Here is a 14,980-nt window from a genome sequence, read left to right on the forward strand (position 1 = left end):
GTTGACATCTACTGAATGAATTTCCATGGAAAGTTTTGCAGACATCCTTAGTCTTCAGGGGGATGAGCCAGCTGACTTTGGTGATTGCTCACTTTTCCTCATGGCATATTTTTGACCTATTTGTGTTTAGTTTAATATCTTGACGCCTTCATTAGATGCAGATATTAAGATCTCCGTCACAATGAAAACAAATAACTTTAAAGATTCCCTTTCTTTTTGATGAATGATACCATTACACCTTTAACTGCATCCCAAGGTTAGCATTTAGCCAAAGCATGTTTGACTCTAAAGATTCAACATATGTTAAAATATGAACTTAGCAAGTAGCTTTTCAACTCAACATACCCTCCTCTGGAAGTTCACGGGGGTTGTGGGGGTGCTGGAGCCTATTCTGGCTTGTACACCCTGGACAGGTCTCCAATCCATCATAGAGCCAACACAGAGAGACAGACAACCATTCACACTCACACCTATGGCCAATTTAGAATCACCAATGAACCTAACCAGCATGTCTTTGGACGATGGGAGGAAGCTGGAGAACCTGGAGAGAACCCACACAGACACAGGGAGAACATGCAAACTCCACACACAAAGGCCCAGTCGGCCCATGGATTAGAACCCAGAACCTTCTTGCTGTGAGGCATCAGAGCTAACCACCACACAACTGTGCCACCATTTAGCTATATTTGCCAATACTGACTTCGCTCTAATCCAAGGTTCGGCCCAGATTATCTGCTAGTGTGAGCTGGTTACAGATCCTCGCTTGAAACCTCCCAAACTCCTCATAGATTCATTGAGGCTGCGTCCGTTTCACATAAAACATGTTGGATATTTACAACTTAAAATCTGGATGATTGCATCAGTACTTTCACCGCAACCAATGGGAGAAAGTAAAACTACACAGAGAAGTTGAGAGTAAACATCCTAGTCCTCTGGGCTAACGTCAGCTAGCGTACTAGCCTGCTGTTGACAGATATTAAAACTGACGGTTCAGATTCCACCTCCAGTATTGACTGAAGAATTGACACGCTGTGTTGACTAGTTTCTTAGCCACACTTGTTCAGACCTCTGCTTTAGTGTTTTTGTCTTATGGGCAAGTTCTTGTTCTTCAGCATTCAGTGCTCCTACAATGAACAAAATCATATATGTTCTTGTGTGTGAGAGAGAAGAATATCTGTGAAGTTTCTCCTTAAATGTGACGCAACCCGACTGCAAAATCAGGATTTTAAAACCCCTGTGGATACGATACGATACGATACAATACGATACGATATGATAAGACATACCTTTATTGATTCAAATTCAAAAGAGGCACAGCATAAACAGAATTAAAGGCGGTAAAATACCAGAATCTGTAGATATAGACAACCACAAGTTTGTCTAACTGTAGGTAAGGTAGTTAATTCAGTTCCTCCTCACTATTTTCCAGTTTCATGACAGCTCCTCAAACTTGTGGCTGCCGTTCCTTTACAAAATCGTACCGTAGATCCTGCTCGCGTTGCTCAAAGACCGCTGCTCTTCTCCTCGGCGAAAAGCGATTTGACAGTTCACAGGTCGTCTAATGCTCTGCTGCTTTCTTTCATTTTCGTCTCCTCAAACAAGAGTCTCCACCTGTCTCTGTGCCTTTTACCTTTTAGGCTGCACTTGATCCTTTCAACCGATGTGTCAGTTTCCCAATTTCCTGCTCTGTTTGCACATAACACTCTCAGTAAAGACTCCTGCCTTTACTTTCTCACTGCAAAACTCTCCGTTGTACCTCGTTTATTTTGTTCACTTCTTTTCATTTCATTCAGTTCAGTGATCACATTCTTCTGTGTATTCTTCTTTGTATCCTACCTCAGGGCAAGTCACACCACGCGAGCGCTTATTTTTGTTTACTCGCCAGTAGTAGACCAGCAGTCAGTAGTGAACGCCTGTCGGGGGAGTTTGTACTCATAATTTATCTACCGTGAACGCTGACGGGACGAACGAGTGTGTGCATCTGTTGGCCACAGAGCCAGGGAGGAGGGTGACAGACTGGAGTGACAACTTCTGTCCTCTCTCCTTGTGTCTTACACGTCTCTGCAGCTGAGACACTGACCAGGCCTTTCACACGTTTTTGGGCTTAACAGCATGATAAGGAAGCATCCATCTCATTTATCTCCGTCTCATGCTCGTGGCCTGCCTCTAGGGATGGCTAAGTCTGTCAGGCTGTCGGTGCAAAGCCTCGGTCCAGATCGAAATAGCTCAACGACTACAGGATGGATCGCCACATAACTTTGACCATGCATTTATGACCTCCTTAAGATTTATTCTTATACATTTAATGATGTCCCATTTCTATTGAGTGGACTCAGGTGGAAGTTGCATTCTCTGGTCGTGATCAAATACCCAAATTAATGCCAAATGCTGGGAAACTATTGTTTCCCATCCTCTGCTTTGCTGCTGGAGCCTATCCCAACAGTCATCGGGCGAGAGGCAGGGTACACCCTGGACAGGTCGCCAGTCTATCACAGGGCTAACACAGAGAGACAGACAACCATTCACACTCACACCTACGGCCAATTTAGAATCACCAGTTAACCTAATGAGCATGTCTTTGGACGGTGGGAGGAAGCTGGAGTACTTAGGTTTCAGACTCACTAAAATTACCTCACATGCAGAGAATTTTAGAAGTAGAGCTAGCCTCTTGTTCGACATGCTCATATAGTGACAGCTAATTAAGGCCCTTCTGACCTGTAAACTGTGTCACCATTGTGATTCTTGTTACTCCCCCGAACCACAAACTGCAGCTCCTTTTCATATATAGATTCACTCTTTTTCTATTCTCCGTACACTGGTCCTAGTACATTATAAACAAATACCATTAGTGGCAAACCAGTAGAATCTTTTTCGCCAAGCCCAGCTGAGCTTTTGGTTATTGCATTTCAGCACTGCCAAGTTCTTAACCTCTGGATTGTATGTCAGAGGCACTAACACATGAAGTAGAAAATTAGCCTGAGACTCTACCTCTGGTTTCTGAAATGACAAAGTTGGCAGCATCTTCGTGTGATGGGGCTGCCTCTTTCTAACTCATGCAGTGCCACGTGTTCCTATGTGGTTAACCACAGACTATATAAATAAATGGACAAATCCAGTCAGTGACGCCACCCATAGATTTTCTGAAGAGTGGTTTTGAAGCTCAGTTAAGGCTCAGGTCATCACCACCTTGGTTGTGCCTGAGTTAACAAACTGGGGCAAAGAGGTGGAGCATGAGTGGAGTTGAGGTCAAAACAGAATTATGCTTCTTTAAGCCTGGCCAAAACAAAAGTCGCCACCAAAAAAAATAATATTTCATTGGACCACCTTTAGCTTTGATTACAGCACACATTCTCTGTGGCATTGTTTCAATAAGCTTCTGCAATGTCACTAGATTTATTTCCATCCAGTGTTGCATTCATTTTTCACCAAGATCTTGTATTGATGATGGGAGAGTCTGACCACTGCACAAAGCCTTCTCCAGCACATCCCAAAGATTCTCAATGGGGTTAAGGTCTGGACTCTGTGGTGGACAATCCATGTGTGGCTCCCTGAACCACTCTTTCACAATCTGAGCCCCATGAATCCTGGCATTGTCATCTTGGAATATGCCCGTGAACATCAGGGAAGAAAAAATCCATTGATGAAATAACCTGGTCATTTAGTATATTCAGGTAGTCAGCTGACCTCATTCTTTGGGAGCATAATGTTGCTGAACCTAGACCTGAGCAACTGCAGCAACCCCAGATCATAGCACTGCCCCCACAGGCTTGTACAGTAGACACTAGGCATGATGGGTGCATCGCTTCATCTGCCTCTCTTCTTACCCTGATGGTTCTCCACTATCCTTCCAGTTTTTAATTATGTGTTGGACAGTTCTTAACCCAGTTTTAGTAGTTTCTACAATCTCCTTAGATGTTTTCTCTGCTTGATGCATGCCAATGATTTGACCCTTCTCAAACAGACTACTATCTATCTTAACCAAAACTGTTTTTTGTACCAGGCTGTAAACATGTTTATGTCTTCTGTTAAGTTGGACATTTTTAGATGGAGGTCTATGGGGACTGACATTTCACATTTGGAGGCAGTTTCAAGTAGCCATTTCAAGGAGCTGCATGTTTTTTGGCACTTCCTCTTTGGCTTCATTCTTCACCCCTGGAGGGTGCACCTGTGTATAACTTGAAATGTGCAAAACGCAGGTCAGTGCAACCCTCCTTGTCAAATTAAAACAACACAACAACACAAGAGTGAGTACAAACCGCAATCTTGTGACGTTCCCACTGGGTCGCACAGATGTGTGGCAGTCACAGAAGCCCGGTGTCCAAACTTTCCAAAAACAACTGGTACATGTCCCCCTCTGGTACACATCCAGCGGCATGTCTCCTGCCCATATCTGAGGAGAGCGCAGTAAGCTGGGTATCATTATGCTCCCACGGTGCTTTTTGTCCCTAATTGTACCCTGTCACCCTTCGGAGAACAAATACATGAGCAAAATACACAAAGGCTCGTACTCGTCTGTGTGTTCTGTGCCAGAATCCTTTTGTTTCTGTAAGGAAATGATTGCAGACCCCTTTTTCTTGTTTCATATTACAGCGAGTTCAAACACGGGTGGAACATAGGAAGCAGTAACAGACAATGAGATGTGACAGCTGCAGCACAAGTGTGTGTGTGTGTGTGTCGACCCCATGCTGATGTAGTGGATAGATTGGTGTGTGTTAGGAGAAAGTGGGTGGCTAGGTTGTAGGCTGAACACAAATCGGCTCCTGCTCTACCTAGGTGTTTCTTTTCCTCAGATAATGAGAGAGCCAGCGAGTGTGGACTGTGTGAGCATGCACACACACACACGCAAACACACACACAGAGCCAGGCTGCAGGCCAGCGCAGTCTGTGCATGTCCCAGTGTGTGAGCGACCCTGTCTGTCTGTGTGATAATGATTCTCTAATGAGCGCTGCTGTTAGCACATTAAAGAGACAGGCTTCAGAGCCCTCCCTGCATGTGTGTGTGTGAGTGTGTGTGAGTATAACGGGGGGAAATGTGATTTTGTTCCAAGTAAAGTCAGTGTGTGTCTTTACCTTGTCTGTTCTTATCACAGGCAACCCGTTTCCGTTTTAATACACAGAACTGCTGCAGGTTTGTGTTTCAAGAGAAACGTCCATTATCATAAGTATTTGGACTTTTTCTAGTTTTTCTGCACTTCATTGCATTCAATAAAAAAAATAAATGAATAGACACCACGATTAAAAGCCTTGGTAAGCCTCAACTATAATTTGAGTGGGTTTTACATTAATATGGAGATTACTATGTGGGAGATGAGGCCCATTTAATACATAGTTCCTGAAGTAATTGGATGGATTCACGTGAAATTAAGCAGATTCATCTCAATCAGTGACTTCCTACTAGGCGGTTTAGGCGTCTGTGTCAATTTGATGCTGTATCCTGCTGATGTGCACCTCCCCAGAAATGTAACTACGCACCTCGCCAACGCAGACCGCAAGAGCTGTGATTGGTCCGCTTGGTAGTGGCGAGTTTCCGCTTTAGCATCTCCAGCTGCTTCTTCATCTCTTCACAATTTTCAAATCGATTGTTTTGGATCAATAAAGATGGAACACATCGAGGAAAGATTAACTGAGGAGGTTTGGAGATACAAACACTTGTAGGACTCGTCTTTTTGCGAAATTTCGGCAAAAGTTTCAGTGGAGCGGGAAGTAGAAACAAAAATGAACCCGACTGGCAAAAAAGACACAGCGCCAACTAGCATTTGGCACAAGTACAAATGGGTCACACCGGCATAGGCTATGTGCGTAGGTTATGGCGTCTTTGTCACGAAGTGCTTTAAATGAGCCTTAAATGCTTCAGACTTTGAGACAGTTTGGGGACTGTCGTTTTGCTGAATTATAAAATATCATCCAGTGGGTTTTGATGCATTTGGCTGAATCTGGGCACACGGTGCGGACCCTGTGTGCCTCTGCCTTCACCGTGTTGCTTCAGTCAGCAATGAAATCATCAATAACTGGCACTGAGTCAGAGCCATTGGCAGCTATACGTGCCCGAGCCACAACAGAAGCACCATGCTGTCGTGAGCTGTTCTTTTTTTCTCTCTCTCTATACATTCATTTGATAAAAGTGGATTTGTTTTTTTTAGGACGAACTGATGAACTGTAAGCTGGCCCCTGCCCCACCCTCGGCTTGTTTTGAGTAATTTGCAGCAGGTTTGCAATCAATGTTTCTGCAACGTGCCAAGAATTCTCGGTTCATCCACAACATGTGCACTCCTCTGTCTATAAGCCTGTTTGTCATTTACCCAACTGCCGATTTTGGCAGCTCCTCTCAGCTTTATAAAGCTTTAAAGTGAGTTTCAAATTCATCTCTCATTCCTTCGTTACCAACCACAGTGGGCGGCGACAAGTTAGGGACTAGCTTGTGAACATAAGGGGAAAACTAAGCTGATAAGGAGCCAGATGTTTCCTTCAGGAGATAATACACTGTATGCATCCTTCAATTTAAGTCGTTTTTGCCGTGTTTACAAGAGAAGACCATATGAACATCCCCCTCTTGTGGTATTCACAACTTTGTATGTGGACATCTTTGATGAGGTTACCAAGGCTTTCATCTTTTCATTACCTTTTCTTCATTAAATCATCCGGTTGTTAGCTTGCTGAATCGTTAGCCTTGCTGGCGTCTAGGCTTCCACCCATTGCCTAGCAGTGTTGTTCTCATGACAGGAGAGTGCTAAAAAAAAGGAAGCCAGAAACATGGGATGTACAAGTAAGCAACTGTTTGCTAATAATTTGGCCGCTAATTAAATATAAAATTCACAAAGTTCTGTTCACAACTTATTTCAGCTTTACCAAGTGGCTAAGAAACACTCAGTCTAGTCTGTTTAACACAGGATTTGGATTTGGTTTTCCTTTACATTGCTGATTTCCCTCCTATTTTCCATTCGTTTGTTGCTGCCTTTCCGTGACAAGAATATATCATCCTCATTCATTCAGGATTCAATAAAATAGTTTTCTGTTTGTACCACTCGGTATTTAAGTGAGTGTATTTTATCGACAGGAAGCTACGTTTTTAGCGTTTGTTTATTTGTGATTGAGGCAGGGTGAGTGCCGTCTGTCTGCACAAGTCATCTTTTCTTTTTCTTTATAAATAGTCTTGTACTTAAACAGCATTTATCTTCCTATTGGTACTCAAAGCACTTTGCAGTCACAATAATCATCCACCCACTCATTCACACAAGCGCACACTTTCACACACTGGTGCCGAGCACTTTAAGCAACTCAGTGTCTTCAGCGTCTTACTCGAGGACGCTTAGGCATGTGGTCCGTGTACCAGCTATCGAACCGCTAACCCTCTGAGCAACCTGCTCTTCCTGTTGAGACACAGTCACCCTTCGTACAGTTAATTCAGATCTGTGAACTGAGAGAATGTGGTATATGTAGGCTGTAGGTGTTGTCTTTGTCCCTGAAGTTATACTACGTTCATTTATCCGTTCATCATTCATATCCCTTCATTTTGTACATCTCTGGATTCTATTTTTTCCCCTCCAGAACAGATGGTGGATATCTTTCGTCCTCATTTCAATTTTCTCTCCCTCTCCTATCTTCTCCTGTTTCCTCTTCACTGTCTGCAGTGCCACTGCTTTTTCAAGATGTTTTACCTTATCTTGTTTTTTGCTCTAGCCCTCTTTCTGCACCTAAATGTACAACCATGAAAACTATAAGCATCATCATTCCAGTCTTTTTTAAGATCTAGATTCCTCTTCAACTGCCTGTGAGCGTATTTTGAATTTATCAAAGTCAACACCTCTTGTCTTTCCCTCATTTTTTCACTCATTCCTTCCTTCCCCCACACCTCTTCTTCCCCCCTCTGCAGCAGTACTTCACGCTCCTCATCATAACGGACGGCGTCATAAGCGATATGGACGAGACCCGCCACGCCATCGTGCAGGCGTCAAAGCTGCCCATGTCCATCATAATCATTGGCGTGGGCAACGCCGACTTCGCTGCCATGGAGTTCCTAGATGGAGACGCCAGCGTTCTGAGGTCCAACACCGGAGAGGAGGCCGTCCGGGACATTGTGCAGTTTGTACCTTTCAGGGACTTCCGTAATGTGAGTGTTCATCCGTTTTCTCTGATTTGTCTGTTGCTGTCCTCAAATCTTTTAATGGGCATAACAATAGCTGTTCATCATTAATGGATTATTTTGGCATTGCAAAACTTGAATTTGAAGCCTGACGCATTCATATATAGCTGTAGAAATGTGATGATGACAAGAGAGACGTAACAGAAAGATTGACATATGAAGAAATGTCTGCTAATCTGCTCTATCAAGAGTTTGTGGTTATGGTTTTATCAGTTTTGAGTCTCTGGCCACTCAGCTTAATCTGATATAAATGTGTGCGTCATTACATTTCGAACTAATGAGACGGGCTCAGAAAAAAACAGCACCAACATAAATTTTTCATCTGAATTACTGGTGTAGACAACTTTGTGCTTATGTACAATCCCACCACTATGAGCCAATCATATTTTATTTTTAGTAGCAGCGCAGTGGAATGATTTAAATTCATTTAAGTAAAAGTGTAGTGTAAAAACTCAACAAACTCTAAAACCCTGCTGCTCAACATCAAACAGCAAACAGACAAAGTTGACCACAACCTCAGGAAGACAGAGCAGCTGATATTTATCTCAGGAGTCGGTGGAAATGCAAGTAGGAGAGATAATACTGGGCCAACATTCAACAGGCGACCACAAACGTTGACTCAAATAACTGCACATTTTGCTTTTGGACATGTAAAATCCACTATATTAACTTATAAATGTGTTTTGTATTTGTAACTTGCTTTCCACACTAATCTATTAATGCAAGTGGTTCAAAAATTTATTTTCAGTGCACATTAAAGGTAGCCTGGGTGCCAGCCGAACTTAGTCCCGCCCACAACATTTGAGGTCTGGAAGTTTGGTCTGGCGTTGCTCCGTTGAGGCGCAATTATGCTCGAACAGGAGCTGTTCGTACCAATCAGATTCTCAGGGCGGGCTTTATACGATGATGGACAGATGATCAACAGTAACGTAATCACGTCACCAAAGAGGGCCTGGGTTGCATTTGTTTACAACAAAGATGGCTGCCGCTGGAGAACTGAGATGTGTAGATTCTGCCATCGAGTCTGTTCTAGAAGATATCGACAGCACATTAATTTTAAAAGAGGAACAGATAAATGCGATCAAGGCATTTGTTAATCGGAAAGATGTTTTTGCCGTCCTTCCTACGGGATTCGGCAAAAGTTTAATTTATCTGGCTCCGATGGTCGCTAAGAAGATGGGACACAATTAACATACGTCACACACTCCGTTGCTCTGATTGGTTATAGGTCTATCCAATTGAGTGCAGAGGCATTTTTTTTCCTGGTTCGGTTGAAACACGCCCCATAATCACAGCTCAATGGAGCGGTATCAGACTCACATTCTGACTAGAATTGAGTATGGCTACTTCAGGCTACATTAAAGGTCCTGTGTGTGGGATTTAGCGACATCTAGTGTTGAGGTTGAAGATTGCAACCAACTGAGTACCCGTGACTTTCAACCTCCTCTGCCAAGTGTATAGACAAATTTACAGTGGCCGTTAATATTAGACGCTTACCGGCTTCCCTAGAACCAGTGTTTGGTTTGTCCTTTCTTGGTTAGTGTAGAAACAAGGCAACACATCATGGTGGGCTCTGATGGACGGCAGAACGGCTTCTCAAAACTGAAGCCAGAGCAAGTAGAGCTGCCCCTGGTGGCTGGCGGCAGTATAGGTCATAAGCTCCACACCCTCCATGTTAGTGGGCGGGACTTGGGCCAAACTAAAAAACTAATATACACGCCAAATACAAGTTTTGTCGAGGATAGTTTCTGCCATTTTAGTTTTTTGGATAAGTTTCATTTTAGACGCTACAGAAACAGGATGTAACATAAAGCCGACCACCAGTAGCCATGCCAACAGCTCCATAAAGCCATGAGAGTTGTAAAAACAATTAAACAAGTACAGTGTATAATCCAACATTTTCACAGTATTAATTCAATTAAAAAACGCGAGTGAGTCTAGAGGAAGTGCGGGTTTATCATCGATGCTCTCGGACCGCAGACTCTGGCTCCAAACTTGCAAGATGGCGCTTGCCCATATCCCTGGGAAAATGGCGTCAATTTGTCCAGTGCAAGGAAGTGGGGACATGTTGTCCATATTTATATACAGTCTATGATGTAGAGATGAAGGGCTCATTCAAATACTATACTCAATTTCTGCTAATCCCACAAATCCACATTTATGCATATACAGTACAGCCTTATTATTCTCAAAAGTTAGCAGCTAATAATAAGATTTGTGTAAAAAACAAAACCACATTCTGGTCAATAATCCACAAACCAAACAGTTTTCAGTGTAGTTTAATGTATTTCAGCCACCATTTGCAGAGATGGCACTTAAACTGTTTCAACTTTGCTGCTTCACTTTGACTCCATCTTAGTTCTGCAGAAGCTTTAACTAATGACATGATGTCACGCTGTCTTATTGTGAATGTGCTATTAAAATGGCAGCCTGTCGCTGTTGAGATTGTAGCTCATCACATACACACACACACACACACACACACAGGGTCTGCTTTATGAAGGTGGCCGCTTGTTTATCTCAGACTCAGCAGAGACACTGTGAGTGTGTTCTGAGTTGATGAGAAGACAGTCCGTGTAAGAAGGGCTAATGCTAATGAGGGTTTATACATGTGTGCTGCAGGTTAAAGCACAGGTTAATCAGTGTGTGCACATTTTCGGGCTGTCCACAGGAGGACTCATTAGAGCATTTTTGGTTGTTATTTTATTTTTTTTGTCATGTTTTCATGTGTTTATTTTGTGTGTGGGGGCTGATGGTGGGCGAGCTGACTTCCTCTGAGGGGGAGGAACAGACAGTGTTTGCTGGCTTTATTCCAGGTTGTTTGTGGGAGGGCGACAGACAACAAAGGAGAGAAATTAAACTGAGACGGAGAGGAATTGTAAAAAATTGAGTGACCTGAAATAATGAGCTGTGCCGGCAACTTTTACTGTTAATTATTGTCAGGAGGTTGGTTAGAATGGCTCATTTAAGAATGATATATAACGTATACACTGATTGTTAATATTGATGCATCATTACGTATGTTACATCTTTTTTCAGTGGTTGACTATACATACTGCTGATCAGCTTGTAAATTACAACAAGGGATAAAGGAGTCTTTAAAAATAATAATAAATCACACATTTTTAATTCTTATTCTGGATCTGCTTAACTAACTTAATTAGAAGCAAAGATTTATTGAAACAAATGTCGCGCACTAAAAAAGTATAATGTTCCCACCTGAACTGTAGTGGATTACAAGTTTAAATAAAGCAGAAATACTCAAGTAAAGTGAGAGTATTTACTTTTCGCCACTTATTACTCATCAAAAGCTTTAAAGTCTGATTTATGACACTAAGCAATGTAATTTATGCACCTACAGAATTTTTAGCTGATGTTTACGTAATGTTTCACACTAAAAAGCTTAAAAATACATATTTAAATCAAAGACAAATAAAATACTTTAATAATAAATAGTATAAGATGAGTTTTATTTACCTGACCCCCATGAGATTTATGCATAGACTGTATATAAATATGGACAATGCATATCCACTTCTTTCCATTGGCCAAACTGACGCTATTCTCTCGCGGGATACGGGCGGCCGCCATCTTGCGAGTTTGGAGCCAGAGTCTGTGCAGTACGGTCTGAGAGTGGAGCCACGCGGAGTCTTGATAACGATGACCCGCCCACACTTCCTCTAGAATCACTCACATTTTCATTTAATTAATACTGTGCTCTGCTCTACCTCCACCAGTTACAAGTAAATGTTGGATTATACACTGTACTGTATACAGTATTTTTTTCAAACTCTCAGTAAAGTGGTCCTAGGAACTGCTTCACAGAGCGGTTGGCACGGCAACTTACAGTCATCATGATGTCACATTATGTTTCTATAGCATCAAATAACTTAATGACAAACAACTGACATGTGAACATCCATCAGCATTATATTAACTACCTAAAATGACAGATTCCATCCTTGAAAAAAAAAATGTATTTGACGTGTATTTTAGTGTTTTAGTTTGGCCCAAGTCCCATCCACTAACATGGAGGGGGCGGAGCTTATGACCTATACTGCAGCCAGTCACCAGGGGGAGCTGTTCCATCTCATACAGTCTATGCTTATGACACAAAATGTTTGGCGTTCAAGTAGCATCAGCTGTAAGTCATGAGAACACCGCTGCCTGGAAACTGTTGGTGTCTTAACGGCTTAGCAAGCTAATGACCAGGCTAGGGAGTTACTGCAATCTAATTTCTCTGCTGCCGTGAACATCATTATGAATGTGACTAATAAAAAGCTTGAATTTAATTGTTTTCAGCAATAAATTTAGCAAAAACTATTGTCCTTGTTAATAAAGGAAGTGAATTACATGAGCTATGTTGTATTAAAAAAAAAAGGCTCTGATTCAATGTTGTATTTTTAGACCAGTGGGATTTTAAATGAGGTTGTTTTTGTAACAAAACCAGTTTCACTTCAGCTCTGTGTTTAGCCACTAATGTCTGATGCATTTTGAGTTGTAATGGAGTTGAGGTCAGTGTGGGCCAGTGAAGCTCTTCAGCAGCATTTTTATGGCCTGTGTTTTATCTTGCTGAAGTAGCAGCCGGCCTTTTCAAAATGCCCAACATACAAATATACTGGAACAGGCATTTAAGTCAGGACCAAAAGAGCACAATCCCCGCCGCTCTGACCTTTATAAACCTCAATTTTTACATTTGTGCTCAGCAATTTTGCTCTCGAACAAGTTAATAATTTCACTGTTTTGCTCTCGCTCACTTGCTCGCTCTCAGGCACCCAAGGAAACCCTGGCCAAATCCGTCCTGGCCGAGCTGCCCCAGCAGGTCACCCAGTACTTCAAGCAGCGGAATCTACCGCCTGCCAACCCGGCGCCGGAGTGAGATGCCCCGAAGACGATGACCCACGCGCTGTAACATAGCTCGATGAAACCTCTCTTCTCGTTAATGGCAATTAACAGTACAGAACGAAAGTGCGTGTGTGTGTCAGCTGTGAACAAAAAAAGAAATAAATAAAAGTTGTGGACAAAAAAAAAGAGAAAAAGAAAACTTTAAAATCCAACACTGGAGACATCCCTGCCGTTACCTTTGCACAGTTTGTACTGGTTAAAGGATGTGTGGTCAGTGTGAATCCATCCGAGGTGACATTCTTTGTTTCTTAAAGCTTTCTAGCTCATCTATGATGACGAGGACACGTTGCATGTGTAAAGTGCAGGTAAAATGCTGGCATTTTTCTTTTTAGCGGGATGGAAAATAATCTCATCAGGATGTAGGTTGTTTTTTTTGTTTTGTTTTTTTGCATGTGTGTGTGTGTCTTGTGATTGATATCATGTGATACATACAACTCCTTTGTGTGAAGTCCTTTCTAAAGCCGAACTATTAAGTCAGTGGTTGGTTCCTCTCCTGTTGTTGTACGGATTCCGTTGGCGTAGCAGACCACATGGAGGATTTCATGTGGTGGACTCAACGGTCCTGACGGAGCACTGCGTCTTCGGCCGTGCTCCCATCACAAGTTTTTATTTAAAAGAGAGGCAGGTTTAATGCTCCACTATGCTTATTTAAGTGAAGAGTATGGAGCCGGAGGAGAATGAGGCCTTGGTGGCAGGCGTAGCACCAACGGAGCATAGACGTGGGATGCTGTCATTACGCTGTTAAACATGGGGAGCGTATTTTGCGAGCTTTTGCAAAATCCTTGCATTTCCCATGACTTCGGTTCATCCTGCATGTTGCCAATATCTACTCACTGTTTACGAACTGACGGTCACAAACGCATGAGGTTCTTATTTTCAAATGGCGTACTGTATTTATTCAGATTTTGTACATATTTTAGTCTGGACGAAGGCGAGGGAAGAATTACAGGACGGAGAAAGAAAAGCAGGGAGAGCAGAGACGTATATATATATATATCGAATGTATATTTCTATGATGCAGTTTATGTTATGATAAGCCAATGTTTATGCCATGTTTTTAAATGTAATCTTTTTATGCAGTGATGAATCGTGTAATTAAACTGCGAAGTGTATTACTGTGCATCTTTGTACTAAATGTGTTGCTATTGATTTTATAAACTTGTGTCTGTGTCCACACTCAGGTTAATAAACTGAAGGAAAAGTCACATGGCCTCTGTGTCTCTGTGGACCGTTGAGATTGCAGAGACGGAGGGATGCAAGCAACGCAAAATGAATGTGGTGCAAAATGAAATAGATTAAAAATGATTGTAAATAGTAGAGCCCGACCGATAAAGGATTTTGAAGGCCGATACCGATACAAATATTTGTTGGTTTTAAAAACCGATATTCCGATATATCGGCCGATATTTTTTTTTTCAGAAATGTGCAACAAAACATTAACTGATTTCCCTAACATTAGTTATTTGTAGTTATTTATGAGTTTTAACTAAAATAATATGATAATGCATCCCTTTACCTGCACTTTTTAAATTCTTGCCATCAAGCTACATCAAACCATTTTCAATCATCAGTTGCTGCCTGCCTTCTAAAACCTACTATTTAGCGATCTAAATCCATTATGTGACTCGTTAATGCTGCGGCTGAACGACAGTCTGCAACGCACACTTGGCATCATTGGATTTCACACACGTGTAAAAGAAAAGCTAACTTTTATGTACAAGCTACGTTTGATACTTTTTCTCTATGTCTAAATGTTCACTCCTCGCAAGTCTAACTTACATTTTACAATGCAAGGACTGTAACTAGAGATATGCTAGTTATAAATACAGTAATCATTACAGGACTTTATTTAGGCAGAATAAGTTCGTTGTGGTTTCCAAGCTCATTAATGTTAACGTTAGCGGTCTTCCACTGATAGTGGCATTAGCTAGCTTT

General features: G+C 42.0%; 1 protein-coding gene across 1 annotated transcript in view; it reads left to right on the forward strand.

Annotated features, from left to right (window-relative positions):
- cpne2 (copine II) overlaps positions 1-14,341 on the forward strand; it is a 52,209-nt gene extending 37,868 nt beyond the window's left edge. The window contains exons 14-15 of the mRNA XM_084555715.1: positions 7,871-8,107; positions 12,912-14,341. Coding sequence (XP_084411841.1) covers positions 7,871-8,107; positions 12,912-13,019 — 345 coding nt within the window. The 3' untranslated portion in view covers positions 13,020-14,341. The remainder of the gene's footprint in view (positions 1-7,870; positions 8,108-12,911) is intronic.
- Positions 14,342-14,980: the final 639 nt, after the last annotated feature.

This window comes from Chelon labrosus (genome assembly GCF_963514085.1).
Source record: "Chelon labrosus genome assembly, chromosome: 11".
NCBI lineage: Eukaryota > Metazoa > Chordata > Actinopteri > Mugiliformes > Mugilidae > Chelon > Chelon labrosus.